At 34.7% G+C, this 16,272-nt stretch overlaps 1 protein-coding gene across 3 annotated transcripts in view; it reads left to right on the top strand.

The window, feature by feature from the left end:
* Window positions 1-16,272, top strand: part of LOC145666708 (uncharacterized) — a 66,011-nt gene that overhangs the window by 6,449 nt on the left and 43,290 nt on the right. For all 3 annotated transcript variants that reach the window (XM_081734213.1, XM_081734211.1, XM_081734212.1), the window contains exons 2-6: window positions 1,361-1,449; window positions 4,922-5,019; window positions 7,124-7,235; window positions 10,176-10,512; window positions 14,046-14,287. In XM_081734213.1, the coding sequence (XP_081590339.1) occupies window positions 1,378-1,449; window positions 4,922-5,019; window positions 7,124-7,235; window positions 10,176-10,512; window positions 14,046-14,287 (861 nt within the window). In that variant the 5' untranslated portion in view covers window positions 1,361-1,377. The remainder of the gene's footprint in view (window positions 1-1,360; window positions 1,450-4,921; window positions 5,020-7,123; window positions 7,236-10,175; window positions 10,513-14,045; window positions 14,288-16,272) is intronic.

The raw sequence follows: 16,272 nt of genomic DNA, 5'->3' as shown, positions 1-16,272 counted from the left end.
TTTTTTTTTTTTTTTTTTTTCAGCAGAAAGAAGAAATACGGGTCTAATAATTTTGTATGTAGGTTTTCATTTTAAAAATTAACTAAATCTGAGACAGTCGTGTGGACCACCCTGGACAATTTGAAATGAAATCGGTCATTTCGAACGGTTGAGCCTTCCCTCGAAATGTGATCACAAAAATAATCCTTTTTCTTTTTATATAACAGATTGAACACTGTAACAGCAAATTTAATTGAGCGCAAACAAAATTCGTTATGCTTGATTCATAAGCATTTTCTTCAATGGTACTCTGTTGTGGTGGTGATCTCTTGATAAATACTTATTTTAAGTCAATTATGAAACTAGGCGTGCACAAAGAAAACTCGATTGATGAAGAAAGTAATTATAAACACATGAATATTATTGTTTTAATCCAAGTTGTAAAGTATATTTTCGGAGGTGAATTTTTTGTTTTGTGTTATTATGATTTGCTTTATGTTAGTTTATTAAAAAAAAAAAAAAAAAAAAAGCTGGGGATTTTTGAGCTGGGGAAAATTCCAACAGTCCTGTTGATTGAGGAAGGGTAATTTCAATCTTACTTATATATCATGGTTATTATTATTATTATTACCTTATTTACTCGGATATAAGTACTTTCCCTAAACTCTTCTGTCGAGAATTCTTTATTATACGGATATAAAAATCACCTATATGATTGTTACAGAGAACTTACGCAACTCCGAAACCAATGATTCATCATTGGCTGCAAAACCAGTACCTTGCAAGTATCTTTCCAGGTTGAATTCCCAATAATAATTCTACTTCTGTCCATTTCTTAAAATATTATTCTTGAATATACATGCAATTTTATGAACTGAAAGTGAAACAGTCGACAATAGAATCCTTACATTATCAAAATTTACAGGTCTTTGTTATTGTTCTGATTCTCCTTGTGGCACAGAAAAATCGGATAATGGCAGTATTTTGTGAGTTTACTATGACGTTGGGTCATACCACTAATTTTCCTTTCCTACCTTCTTTCGTCAATTTTGTTGTTTGATATATAACTAACTAACTAACTATGGCCTATGGAACCCGGAGGTTCAATGCCGCGTTCACAAAAGCTCTCCACTGACTTCTATCTTAGCTAACTGCATGTTTGATAAATGCTGTGTCCAAAAGCGTACTATGCTATTTTAAGCGCCCCTCAAGAATTTAAGCCTTACATTTCGATGATGATGATAATAAAAAGTGCTCGTATTCCAGTAAATATTGTTATTATATAAGACTGCCTTCGTTATCTACGTGTGCAACATGTGTATGTATTCTATTCCTGTTTTTTAAAACAATTATTAATAGTTTCTTTTTTGTGTACTTTCAGAATATAGATTTGTAATCATGGAAGCAGGATTCCTGAATTTCCATGATAGTGAACAGTTTGTTTCACTATCATCTCCTATTTATGGTCATGTAAGTAAAATTGTAATAATCATAGTCGCAATTAGTAAATAAGATGATATAAATAATCAGACTTTTTGTATTTATGCGATTATTGAGTTTTAACACAATGAAGTTCTAACTACTTGAACCCACTTCGGTTCTTATAAAGTACTTCTGCTTCTCCAGTGTTCATAGATAATTATCCTCTAACTTAGTTATAGCTACATCAAAATTTCCAGTAAAAGCAACACATACTTTCTCTACATTGTATGTATAGAACATACCATTAAGGCCAGTTGTTAGGTGAATAACATCTCATGTTGTGCTACTAAAAGGATTTCCGTGGGGAGTTTCAAGAGATCGCTTGTGTGTATGTACCGGTATGATAGTGTACTTTTGTTGGTATATATAGCCTTGCATCCATCGTTAGGTGATTATCTCAGATTACAGTATGATTAATAAATATAATACAAAAGAAAGTTATTAAGGTTTTACCTATATTAATGACGAAGATATCTAGTAAATAAATATAAATGTTAAATGAATTGAATTAATAAAGGATAGGAATCGTCGCTACGTTCAATATACATTCCTCACTGTTTAACATATAGCTAGGATAATGTTAATATTTAGACTACAATTGCAGTGCTAGTACTAAACCTACTGATCATACATAAGCTAAGACCAGTAAATAAAAAGCGCTAAAATAATTTGAAATAATTGACTTAATATTACGTATAGAAGATAAATGCTAGCACGTGAAAATAAATGAAATTTAAATGCACATTTACATATTTAAGTAATCTAACAATCTACTTACCATAACCTAAATGAAATACTAATCTGTATACTGTACTTACTTTATACTGGGATTTCCCCTCATCCAATAGTCCATGGAAGTCATCTGATGGAATCTGAAAGAAGAAGAAAAGAAAAACATTAATCTCTGAATATAAAAGAAGTCGTCCTGACTGACTCACTGATTAAACCCCGGGCCAAAATGCTTAAGCTAGAACTTGAAATTTGGACAGGGCATAGGATTTGTGATGTAAGGTCCCACTATCGAAGGATTTTTAGGAAATTCGACGGGAAGGGAGAAAAGGGGTGGTAACTATTATCTTAAGTAGTCCGTATGTTGGAATCTCTGAATGTTAGAGACATGAAATTTGTACTTCTCATTTAAAATAATTAGACATCTTTCAGGTTTTGTTTTGTTTTGTTTGTTTGTTTGATATTTGGCCTAAAAGGGAAGAAAAAGGGGCTGAGAATTACAATTATTATAAGATGATGTCCATATCTCCTAATCTCTTCAGATTAGAGATATGAAATTTGGTATTTGATATCATTTGACACGCTTTTCCCCGATTTTTATTTATTTATTTACCCTAGAAAAGAAGAAAAAGGTTGGGGTTTCAGTTGTTATAATTGAATTGCCATATCTCGAAATCCGTTAAGGTTAGAAACATGGGATTTGGTATTTAGATTTTTCATTTAAAATAATTAAAGACGTGTTTCAGCATTTTTGTTGATGTTTCCTTTAAAAGAGAAGAGAAGGCGGAAAGGAAGAAGGGTAGTAGTTGTAATTGGTGAAATAACTCAGTGGCCATATCTCGAAATCATTTTAAGAGTAGTAACATGCTAATTAAAGGCGTGTTAAAACGTTTTTGAATGTTTCGCTTAGACGGAAAGAAAAAACGGGGGAGGTTGAAGTTGTACAAAAAGATGGCCATATCTCGAAATCCCTTAAGATTAGAGATATGTTAAGGACATGAGGAGCATAGGATTTGCGGGACAGGACGTTTGGGCGCAAAGTCGTTTAGGCGCCAGACGTTTGGGCGCGAGGTACATAGTAAAAAACACAATTTATAACATATAAAGTAAGCTAGGCACTGAAAACTAAGCGCGAATCAAGATATATACATTTCCTACACTTCTATCTTTGTCTCACCTCATTTATCTGTATATTTTCTATCTTATTTATTCATCTAAATTAAATAGTTTAATGCGTTTGTGGCATTTGCTGCCTAACCTCGACATGGATTGATTTTTCGCTTGTTCACGATTCTTGTACTTCTGATTTAATGTTGATCTAATTTTTATATTATATAAGAAAGCTAGGAGAAGGAATCAGACGAACTGTTAATAATTTTCTTAATGTTAATTAAAATATATTGATTTAATTTTTGTATTTTTTTAAAAAAGTTAATAATTACATATTTATGAATATTAAAATTTGTTTTCTTTCGTATTACGTTTGCCAAACTCTTCTCTTCCTTAAGTCCAATAAAGAACTACCAATAAAAGATTGAGGAAGGGAAGTGGCCCCGCGTAGCGTAGTCGCTAACTTTCACCTTCGGTGCGAGCGGTCCGGATTCGATTCCCGGTGGGGGCACTCGGTCGAAAAAGTGTAACACGCTCTTTCAGGCCAGCCACCCTGAATGAGGTTTTCCTCATTCACACCAGGCAAATGCCGGGGTGGTATCTAATTTATAGGTCCAGGCCGCTTCCTTCCCTTTCCCCGGATAATGTGCTCCCTCAAACGTGACGGGCTAAATGGCCTTAGATGCCGAGAGCCCTGAAACCTAAAAATCCTAAATCCTAATCGAGTTGAGGGAAAGATATTTCGCATATAGGATGTCTGACATTGAGTTTAGGAACTGCAGTATGCCGTATTTCTGGTATCACTTTTTTTTTATTAACATTCCAATATAAAAATCAAAACTTAACACACTTTTTTTTTTCGTCCCATTGTAAGCATTTAATCTACATTAAAGAAAGTGGCGAAAGGAAAAAAAGAACGATTTCAAAGTGAAAAATAATAGTTAAGTATACATATATACCACACTCGTTAAGTCTTCTTTAGTATAAATTACATTCAGTTTTACGTCCATATACAATAGGTTGAATCTGTGAAATTATTGGGGTTGGACTAATCGTAAATGTTTTCATAGTTAGGAGCCTGAATATGCAAACCCGCTTAACTTGGGGATTTACTTCTGTGAAATTTGATACGTATTCAGAGCTGCATGATTTCGGATGTATTCTTAAATGATATTTTTGAGCTTATTTTGATGCATTGAATACATTCAGATTACCTACGATGTGATTTTTACAGAACTGAAATTTCTGTAAGTATAGAAACCGTTAAATATGATAATGTGTAATCTTCATTGAACGTTTTTTTATTTTTATTTATTTATTTATTTATTTATTTTTTTTTTTGTAAGGTAATCAGAAATATATTTCCATCGCGCGTTTTAATATGTGCTCTTTCAACAAACACTTCTCATCACAAACGATTTTTTGTGTAAGTTCGTAACAATTATGTACAAAATGTGGGAAGAAATATCTAAACACACATAGCGTTTGCAGACAGTTTTATATGCACTTGTATTACGTTTAATTGTATATTATAAAACATACACAAATCGGTATTTATTACCATTGGTTTGCTCCTTTATGATCTATGTTTCTGCATTGTTTCTTATTAATTTCTCTACAGGATGCTATAGACGAAGGTGGCGGGTCATTGCTAGACTTTTCGTATGATGCTTCTGGACATTTTGACGCTACCTCAATGCTTTGGGACAACGAAGATGAGTAAGTACTCTGTTTGTGTATTGTACGAAATTGATTTAAAGAAAAAAATAAGTTCTGCCCTCGCTTTAGCGTAGTAGCTTTTTGTACTTAAATGTATTTTCAGTTTATTTTAAATCGATTCTGTAGCATTCATTGCTTTACATTAGAATGTAGAAAACTATGAGAAAAAATACGAATATGTTAATAGAACTCTAATATTCAGCTTTAGAGGTATTTACTGCAGAAAAATAAGAACAATCTGTCATTCATTGGAATTCTATCTTAAGTAGTGTAAGAAAGTAGGGACCAAGTTACATGCTTTAAAATTACACACTTTAAATGTGAATATGATATTCGTAAATTTTAAGAGAAAGCATTTGTAAAATCCAGTTACAATGTTTTATCGGTGCATTGAATTATAAAATAGCAGCTTATAGCCAATGTACGTGGGTGATTCGAAAAGTAAAAAATGTTTGACCATACAAAATATGCATTGACAACTATAGAAACAGAATATACATACTGTGATGTGCTTGTATATACTTCTCACATAGTTGCCTTAGATATTCAGACACTTGTCACCTCGCACCAGTTTAAGTATCCTTTCCTCAGGCTCACATCATTCACTAAACATTTACCAACAAGACTCTCCATCTTCAGTAAAGGTGATAATCCGAAATTGCTGGATCGAGACAGTAGGTGAATGTTTAACTGTGTTCCAGTGCAACTAGTCACAGGAAAGCCTTTAGTTACGTGGCTGGTTTGCGGGCAAGCATTGTCATGTATCGGAACAATGTTATGCGAAAACTTGTCTTTTCGGTGGTTCTGAATAGCCTGTGGAAACGAAGCACAGTAGACATAATCATTAATGATTGTGTTACGGGCTTTAGAAAAAGCGCTTTTTTTTTTCCCCTCTCAAGATCCCACAAAGCAGTGACTATCAGTTTCTGGGTTGGCGAAGTGTATTTGAATTATTATGCTTTCGAAGTAAATGGGCATGATGCCACTTCATCGACTTTCGTTTTCTTGTGTGGCTGTGCTGTGCGAAAGTCATGTTTCGTCACTTGTTGAAGTGTAGTCATGTGATGAATTAACCCGTTATCCCACTCTAACCCGTAAAGAACGACAATACAAAATTATTTCTGCAATTTTTGTTGATGTCTGTGAGCATCCGTAGTGCTCACTGTACCCATATTATCTAGAACTTCAAAGTTCGGTTACAATTTCTTACACAACTGTCTATGACACTTCGGGACATTGCTCATGCAGTCACTAATCGTAAATCGTCGATTCTCTCGAATAGTGCTTATCCTTTATTTCACAGGATCCGTACCGACAGACGGTAGCCCCGATCTTTCCATGTCATGTACCTTTATTCTGCATTCTTGGTTATTAAGCACCAATTTCTGACATTGACCTCATTCATTACACCTTCACCAAGTCTGCGTTAAGTGTCACAAGGTCTCACGCTTTCTGCATGTCAGAACGACTCATACGTAACTCATAGTCGATCATTATCATCAGCGCGGTCATTATCGCAGATCGTTTCACTCACAGCGGCAATTGCTTCCCGGCACTGGAAACATCGAATATATTAGTGGCTCCCGAACCAACTACGCGGGCTGTATGCGCAAACGTTATAGTTTTCAAATGATCCCTGTAATTTGTAAAACAATGGGAAATAATAATAATTGTAGCAATAGTAATTCTCCTGTGCAATCATTTGGTTCTGCGTATTTTAACATTACTGTTGTTCTTTTTATCTTCTTATTGTCCGTCATAAATTTTGATTTTGTAAAATCATATATCGTGACAACTTACAATAAAGATATTGTTAGTTTAATTTGATTACTAGATTTAAGAGTAATATTGTAAGGTGAATATTAAATTAAATTTAGAAATGCACCTGAATACTTATTAATGCCGAAATTTTCAGTGGGAATCCCACTTTCTTGAACGCTTACATAAACAAGTTAAATTTAATAGTTGTGATTTAATAGTAGTGTTCTTCGCTAGTTTTTGTAGTGGTAAGTTTAGTTAGTGCATATCAAAATTAGTCAGAGGACGTTAATATTGCACCGTGTTGTTATGATGAATCCATTAGATACAAATGAATTTCTTTTAGGTTTCATGCGGTATCCCCATTGGACGTAGATCCATTTCCTAGATTAGAAAAGAATAAAGAGGATTTTCAGAAGATGCTAACAGATTGGCAGGATCACCTTGGTGCTCTTCAGGTATATATATATATATATGTAAAACATTTTTGTTACTCTGAAAATTCGAAAATTTCAAACAACCTGGTATTTTCTTTTTGAAAAGTCAATAAGGAATAAGCATGTAAGAGGTTTCTCATTTTGTTGAATAAGCATGTAAGAGGTTTCTCATTTTGTTGAATGTATCGGATAATAGCGCTTAATTATATTATCTTATAGAAACCATCTATATATGGAGTGATGACTTATGCACATGCGCGTCATCTGAGCTCGCTTTAGGTGTTGTTGGAATGTTCAGAAAACGTGTTCTACGTTCTCTTTGGACATCTGCAACATTCTGGGGATGAGCGTAATGATTGTAATGTGCTTCTGACCGTATGAAATACTTTATATTTGTAGCCGTTTTCAATTTTTCGAAATCCAAGGGTTGAAACTTCGATAGTGGCAACTCTTTATTTATAAGGGATACAAAATGGATACGTGTTGCAAAGGTTTACAGTCCTTCAATGTAGTCACTAGCATTGTATATAACCCGTAGCCAGCGATGTGGACTTCGTTGCATATCTGTAGCACTTATTGTGTTGATGTTCTAATGGACTGTCTACTGTCTAAAGAACCTCTTGAACCGTTCTAAAATGAGTGCCACAAAGAGGTTCCTTCATCTTAGGAATTAAGTCAGTCACAAGAACGTAAGTTCGGGGAGTAGAGTGGATGATACATCACTTCTAACCCCCTCAATCAAGCAAATGAGTCACACTTTGCGCTGTAAGCGCTCGAGCGTTGTCCAGTTAAATGATGGTGGGTTCTATAAAAAGTGACGCTCCTTTTTTCTCAAGGCAGGTCGCAAGTTGTGTTCCAGAAAATACTGCGCAATGAAGGTCTGATGTGGAGGAATGGTGTGCATTAAGTGTACACCATCCCAGTCGTACACGAGAATCACCATAATTTTTACATTGCTGGGGTTCTGACGAACTTCGGATTTTCGTGCTGACTCATAATGACATCATTCGTTTGATTGGCTCATACGATTTGGTCCATGATCTATCCAGTGTAATAATTCAGCGTAAGGAAGCCTCTTTCCCGCTCGTAGCTTTTCAAGTGGGTACGAGCAGCGTCTTATTGTAGCTAGACATTTCGTCATTTCCGTCAACTCATGCAGAACCTATTGTGATGCAGTTTTTCTCATGCTCAGGAATTCCTTCAGAAGGTGCAGAAGAGTTGTATGGGTTAATCCGATCTTTTGGGCCAGCTCACGAATAATATGAGGTCCATTAGTGTCTAGTAACGCGGTAACAACATTCACGTCTTCTTCACTAACACAGGGACGACCAGGCCGTTGGTTGTTATGCACATTTTGACTTTCCTTCTTGAAGGTACACTGTGTGTAAGTTTACTCGGGGCTCTCCCGTTTCCTCTCACTTTTTTGATTCCACCGTTTCATTCATTTTCATTATCATGGTATCCTTTAGCCTAGCCGGTATAATCGTGGAAGGTAAAACTTCTAGTTTCCATTTCATTTCCTCCTTGAAGGCTTGTACTTACCTTATAACTGTTCCGTAAGGCAATGCAGATTCCCTGCAAGCCTCTTGAAGGTCTTGATCAGAGTTTTTGTGCTGTATGGCATCTGGCATATTAAATTTTTTACCCATTGTTTCTGTTTCGAAAAAAATTGTGACAACAATAATCTTGCCTTACACCGCCTGCGTACTTGTGTTTGTGTATAACATAGAACGTCCGCTACACGAGACCTTGCTCTCGTCTACTGCCCTTGCACGTGACGTCGGAAGGGATAGTCCATTTGTTCTGAGGTAAAGTCAGGCCCGTTTTTACATATTGTGCGCCCCTGTGCTCTATTGTGCCACCCCTCCCTCCCGCAAGCCATGATTTTGCAAACATACCAGCTCGTGTTGAGTAGCAGTTTAGGTATTACAGGTTTCAAAAGTCACGACGTAATTTTAAATGGCCTAATTCTCTCAATGTTGATTATGGTTTGGTGATAGATGAATCATAATAGATAGAAATATGCAATTTTAATATGTTTTAAAGTTCTCAGAGAAATGATCCAAATAACCTGTTCCAGGTCCCTAGGTCACACGTGAGCTGAAATACCTAGGTGCAAAGTCCCTATAAGAATAATATGCGGGCATTTTTAAAATAATCGAAAACAACCAATATTAGAGTTGAATTCATAGTTTTTGGAGTCGCTGCGATGAATAGTAACATTTTTAATCCAATTTAACTTCAAAGTCACACTCCACTTCCCAGGGAGGGGAACGAGATATTAAAAGTAATCGAAAACGGCATATATTAGTGTTGAATTCATAGTTTTCAAGGTCGCTGAGTTTAACGGTATCTATTTTCATGATGTTCAAGTTCATCCGCACCCCTTGGGGTGGGGGTGGGACAAGATGACTTTTAAAAAATAATCAGATAAGATAGCTAATTAGTAAGTACTATAATTACAGCGAATTAAACACATTAACATATTTCTTCGCGCTTGCATAGGACTCAGCGGGTTGTTAGTTTTAAATATTACTTTATTGTAAATCTTTATAAGATCCCAAATTTTGCCGCACTGTGAAGGAGCACAGAATAGCACTTACTTAAATACGGGCCTGGGTAAGGTAGGTATGTAACTAACATGTGGTATGTAACTAACATATGGACATAATTTGATTCCGTTGCGAAGCGTCTCGAAAGCCACTATTAAAGTTCCAACCAACCCTCCTAGATTAATAAGATAAAGAAAATTAAAAGAAAGTGGTGTCTGCACTTGAATATCTTTATTATTGCATCTTAATCAAATCAAAGGCTTATATATATATATATATGAGATAAGTGTATTGTAACTATTGAAAAAGAATAAAGTATTACCTTCAAATTATTTTTTAATCTCTTTTATATTGATACTGTTGATTTTCTTGTGATTTGCTTAGACAATGTGTGACCACAACTTTACAGGTATCAGATCCAGAGGAAATGGATGTTGTAAATATGAATATGGTAATGTCTAAAACTGTTCCTGATCAACCTCCTGAAAATATTTTTGATGATGCACCGCTTCATTCGAAATCCGCTTGTAAAATAAAATTGGAATCTCAACAGTGCATCGGAGAAGATGACAATAGCAACATTGCTGACATATATGATGATAACGAAACTGAGAACCTGATTATTTCTACAGACAATTTCCAGGGTATAATAGACAATATTAAAACCGAAGTGACGGATACAGAAATAAAAGTTGAAGTAGATGAAGATTGTGTAGACATCGAAACAGTTTCTGAACAAATGCCAGGTATGTTGACAGGTTTAGTATTATAGAAAATAAATGTATAATATTAGACGTAAAGATTAGAAAAGTTGTCACGTAATCGTATTCCTAAAGGCAGCAAATACTCCGATATTTTGGATATGTACAGTAGTATTCTTTTACGAGGAAGAAATAGACTTCGTGCGTGTCATGCAGAAGGTTCTTTACATGTTTGTGCTTTAAGTGGAACACTTTGAAGATTCCGGGACATATTTTTCGAAGTAACGACTTTCTGATTGTTAATACACCAAATATTTTTAATGAGGAAACTAGCTGAATCTGCATTCTCTACATATAAATCGGCAAGGGGTATCATAAAGGGGAGATTTTTTCGATTATTTTCTCTCAATATCTCGCACCGTTTGCAAGATTTGAGCCTACTTCCGGTTGGAGTTTCTAATTCATGTATGACCAGTGTTTTCTTTCTTCTTGCATGCAGTATGTAATAAGCAAATACATTACATATACAATTAATTATAAGGTCAGTTATATATGGTGTTCATTGGGCAAAACACTCAAAAAATAAAAGATTTATCTTAGACTCGAGAAATCGTTATCCTTTCTTTTTCATTATTATTCGGCCATGAAACAAACGCCTGATACATATACAACCCCAATATACAACAATCTGGTGTTGGAATGTATAACGCATAGGATATGATGCTTTTTTTTTTTTTTTTTTAAATTTCAACGCTTCCAGTGTACCCTAAAAAATGAAGGATTTGAAAGCTAAAGTTATAGGTTGGAGGTAAGGGGCTTTTAATTGTTATTGTAGCATTTTAATAGATAGATAATATAATATTGTTTAGCCCCCACATAAAGTTTGAGTGCATTAAAACAGACATTATTTCGGAAAATATGTTATAGAAATTCTTAAGTGTTCCACTGATAGTGAAAATATAAGCATGTAAAGAACCTTGTGCATACATATATGAAGTCTCTTTGTTCTCTGTAAAAAGATATTCCTGTACGTATCCGAAATATGGGACAGAATTATTATTATTATTATTATTATTATTATTATTATTATTATTATTATTATTATTATTATTATTATTATTATTATTATTATTATTACAGTATTTCGAGCGGTGATGATATTTAATGAGAAAAGCAAAAAGGCTAATACTCACCGCAAAAGATATATAGTAGAGTTTTCTTCTACATGTAACAAGTAGCTCTTTCAGAAGAAACCTCTTCCTTTATCGGCTTGCTTAAAGTTCAAAAAGGGTTTAAAACATGAAGGAGAATTTGGAAGGGTACTGATAGATACGTGGAACCGACGCGAGGTATGTGTTTGCAAGAGTCGGTTGAAGTTGAAGCACTGTTGCGGAGATATATTTGGTGTTTCTATTCCGAAATGGACACAATCGAAGAACGACAGAAGCAGAAAGGACGCAAGAGAAAGGAAAATTATGAACTTTGGCAAAGAATTGTTTGAAGAGGCCCTCACTTTGAGGGCCCTAAAACAGTGGAAAAACTGTGCGAAAAACACGTTTGTTTTCAGTGTTTTTTCTTTTTGACAATGTTGCCATTACTTTCAGGCCCCGAAAAAAATATATGTTGTACCTAAGGGTGTAACACATTTTTAAACCAAAAAATCAGGAACCTGTCCCCCCCCCCCAAAAAAAAATCTACAATTTTTTTGAAATTTTCAACACGCAAAAAAATAAAGAAAATACGCATCAGTAGTTTTGAAAAAAAATTGCACATTTGCATCTAGATAGTATCTACAATCTGTGAAACTTTCAAAATTTTTGGACCACCCCCACCAAAATTAAAAAATATTTAATTTTGAGCATGTATGATACGATAATTCGGTAAGGGGAGGGGGTAGGCGGTAAGGGTCGATTTTTTTTTCTTTCTTTTTTTTTAGGTAGTTTTAGGTCAAGGGTAACCTTTTGGGTCAATAGCAATCCAATTTGGATCAAGGACCAATTTCACTATCTTAGTAGGAAAGACCCTTTATACTAATGGCGAAAAATTTGTGTTGCTAACCCGATCTTTTTTTGCATATCGAAGAAATTAAAATTTATACAAGCATAATTTTGCTTTTTGTGGACGAGAAGAGAACGAACCTATTCTAGTCTGCTCTGTTCTATTGTATCGTAACATACATTGCTTTTTTTTTTCCGCATGAACAATCGTTTTCATCGGTTTTCCGTCATTCTCGTTTATGTGTATACCCACCGGTGCCTGCTTCATCGCGCGGGCCCCCTGCTGGGCTCCTAGCCTGCCTCAGTTTGATAGTATTTCTGCTTTCTTGTTGGCAACCTAGCATAAGTTGGCTCGTGTTTTTTGCGCGTTTTTTAGTTAATATTTGAGTTATAAGTTGGTTGCCTACATACATATGTTTCTTACATACTATTCGTCCCTACTAACCAAACCGTGTGTTAACACACATTGCTCGATCTGCTTTTTCTTTTTTTTTCTTTTTTGCATTTACAATTGTTTTCATGGCGTATTAGCAGCTTATACGTAGTTATTTGCGCATAGACCAAAAAAATAATACTCTAGAACATACTGGCGCATTATTTGAAGTAAAATAATTTTATAAAGAAGTCCTATATATCCAATGTGCACGGAAATGTAGTATTTTAAGTCGTTAGGATCATTTAAAAATAAAACAAATATATTTAAAACTATTAATTGTTTTCATGCCGACCTAAATTAAATTGTACAATTCAATTTTTGCGTGAAGTATTTTCAGATGTACAGTAACAGTTTGAGTTGTAGCACGGGGAACAAAATGGAACACAAAATAAGACACACAAATACTAATGACATATATATATATATTTGTGGATAAATACAGCCTCTTGTATTTTTAATTAATTTGTCTCCTACGGCACTTAGAATAAACGATGTTCGAGTTAGCCGTTTAAAGTTATAAAACTTTTCATTGTTCCCTTTCAACAGTGACCATAAACTTTAGTATAACGCTATGTGTTTATCACATGCACCCAGAAACGTTTTCCTCATCTTTTTATTTTCCATCTTTGATAAATTAACAGCGGCAATGCTAAGCTGTACTTAATTCAGCAGTGAACGAGAAGTATCGCATGTTTAGGCGACACCGAGCCGCTCAATAGTTAAGAGAAACTGAAACTGCTGCGCCGCTGTCGCCGCGGCATGTTGCCGCCCGTGTGTGATCGCGCTTATGCTTAACCTCAGCGTATCTAGTCAAAGAAAGAAAAAAAAATTACTTTCATCATATGCAGCATTTAGTACGAACTATTTGTATAATCAAATAAATATAATCGTGACAAATAAATGTAATTGTACAATAATTGCATTTTGCACCCATTTGAATTCGACAAGTAATAAGATATTCTAATATATCAGTAGTAGTGTCCCACAACTTCAACAGAGAGAGAGGTAGTCAAGGTGGTGGTTATTGATTGTTTTGTCAGTTCTGTATACCATTTGTGTAGTGTACAGAAAATCAAAGGATTTCAATAAACAGAATTGGCACATTAAGAAGTATTTTGTTTTATGCAATGATCGCTTCTTTTCAGTTCTGGAGGCCACTGACATGGATAGCTTGTTGGAACAGTTTGAAGCGTCGGAAGCTGTGAATCCTTCAAGGGTAAACAATTCTGCCATTAGTTCTGTTAAGGATGCCTCTTTCGCTACTTACGTGCCAAAACACGAACCGCCATCAAGTCCAAAATGCAGTGACAGCTCGATTCCTTCCACGCTTATGTCTCACCAGAAGATACGTGATTCTCTTCCCAAAGAAGTAATTGAGAAGATAAAGGTAGGTTAGGTTATCGAATTAATAATAATTATTTAAATTAAGTTTGTATTTTTCGTTCTGATGAAATAAGATTCGTTATACTACTAATCTTACTACCATAGATGGTGTCTTAAGTTGAATTGTTACGTCTTTGGTGTAATGTTTGGAGTCACTTAAAATGTTTTGATAATCTTAATACTGATACCGCGAGAAGTAGATCAAATTTATGCAATTAGGTTAAGAAATTTCATTCTCACAGGATGTTCATGAATTATACGGTCGAACTTGAGCTGATTCTACAAGTGAAAACAAGACAAAAGTCCATATCAACCCATATCGGGCAGTGAGTAGTTGAAGAGTGACATGTTTCGAAATCATGGAAAATAGTTGAAGAGTGACATGTTTCGAAATCATGGAAAATGAGCTTTCAAGCTGAATATTGCCAAAACATGTGTCTCTTTTCAACTAGTAAACTGCTCTTTTCAAAAATGACACGTTTCAAAGGGACATGTAAGGGACTTCCTCATTGTCGGACCTATCTTTAAACTGTTTATTTCTTAACGTAAGTTGATAGGGACATTTTCAATCTTGCTTTCCAAGTTTACTACAATCTCGGTGTTGAAAGGGATGCTAAACTCCAAGTCAACTATTAACGCGAATCGTAAAATATTATGGAAAGTCACAATATTTAACATGAATACCACAATACAAAGGAAAGTTAGAAAGGGGACGGAATAAGTAACTACTTGCCTAACTATATTGTATATTTTCACGTTGAATTATAGAATCTAAATGAAAGAGAGAGAGAGAGAGAGAGAGAGAGCAAGAAAAGGATCTGGCAAGAACAAAGGTAAGCATTTGAACCGGTGTTGAATCGTTTAGGTGGATAATTGCTTCTACCACAGGCGTTTATGTTATGCACTACGTCTGTGAAGTTGTCCCGCCAACCTAACAAATTTTTCTTTTTTTTTTATCTACATCGTTAGTTTAAGTTAGTTTTGCTTAAATTATCGTTAGTTTCGATAAAATAAAATTATTAAAAAAATAAATGGGCAGGACAACTTCACAGTTCCCCACCCACAAACGAATTTCAAAATTTTTTCACATCACGTCATTAGTTTATCGTTAGTTTTGCTAAAACTATCGCTAGTTTCGCATAAATAACAATTTTATTCTAGAAATAGTTTCCCGCCAACTGTGAATTAGCCCGTTCACATTGAATTCTCATAAACTTCCAACTCATATCGTTAGTTTACGTTAGTTTGGCTAAAATTAACGTTTGTTTTGCAAAAACAACGATTTTATTCGAGAAATAAAGTTTCACGCCAACTATGAATTAGCCCGCCCATATGAGGTGGAAATTTATGAAGATTCTTTAGGGGCGGGCTAACTTTAGATTTGGTTGGAACCTTTATTTCTCGAATAAAATCGTTATTTTTGCAAAACTAACGTAAACTAACGATATGAGTTGGAATTTTGTGAGAATTCAATATGGGCGGGCGAATTCACAGTTGGCGGGAAACTTTATTTCTAGAATAAGATCGTTATTTTTTGTGAAACTAACGATGTGATAGAAAAAAGTTTTGAAATTCATTTAAGGGTGGGGAACCGTGAAGTTGGCCTGCCCATTTATTTCTCGAATGAAATCGTTATTTTTGCGTAATTAACGATAGTTTTAGTAAAACTAACGTAAACTAACGATGTGAGATGGAAATTTATGATAATTCTTTATGGGTGGGCTAACTTTACATTTGGCGGAAATCTTTATTACTCGAATAAAATCGTTGTTTTTGCAAAACAAGCGTTAATTTTGGTAAAACTAACGATATGAGTTGGAAATTTATGAGGATTCAATATGGACGGGCTAATTCAGTTGGTGGGAATCTTTATTTCTAGAATAAAATCGTAATTTTTGCGAAACTAACGATAGTTTTAGTAAAACTAACGATAAAATAACGATGTGCTGTGAAAAAATTTTGAAATTCGTTTGTGGGTGGGGAACCGTG

The sequence above is a fragment of the Thermobia domestica genome, chromosome 12 (genome assembly GCF_964235325.1).
Source record: "Thermobia domestica chromosome 12, izTheDome1.hap1.1, whole genome shotgun sequence".
Lineage (NCBI taxonomy): Eukaryota > Metazoa > Arthropoda > Insecta > Zygentoma > Lepismatidae > Thermobia > Thermobia domestica.
Note: the sequence above shows the minus strand (reverse complement) of the source record. Positions and strands in the feature narration are given on the sequence as shown.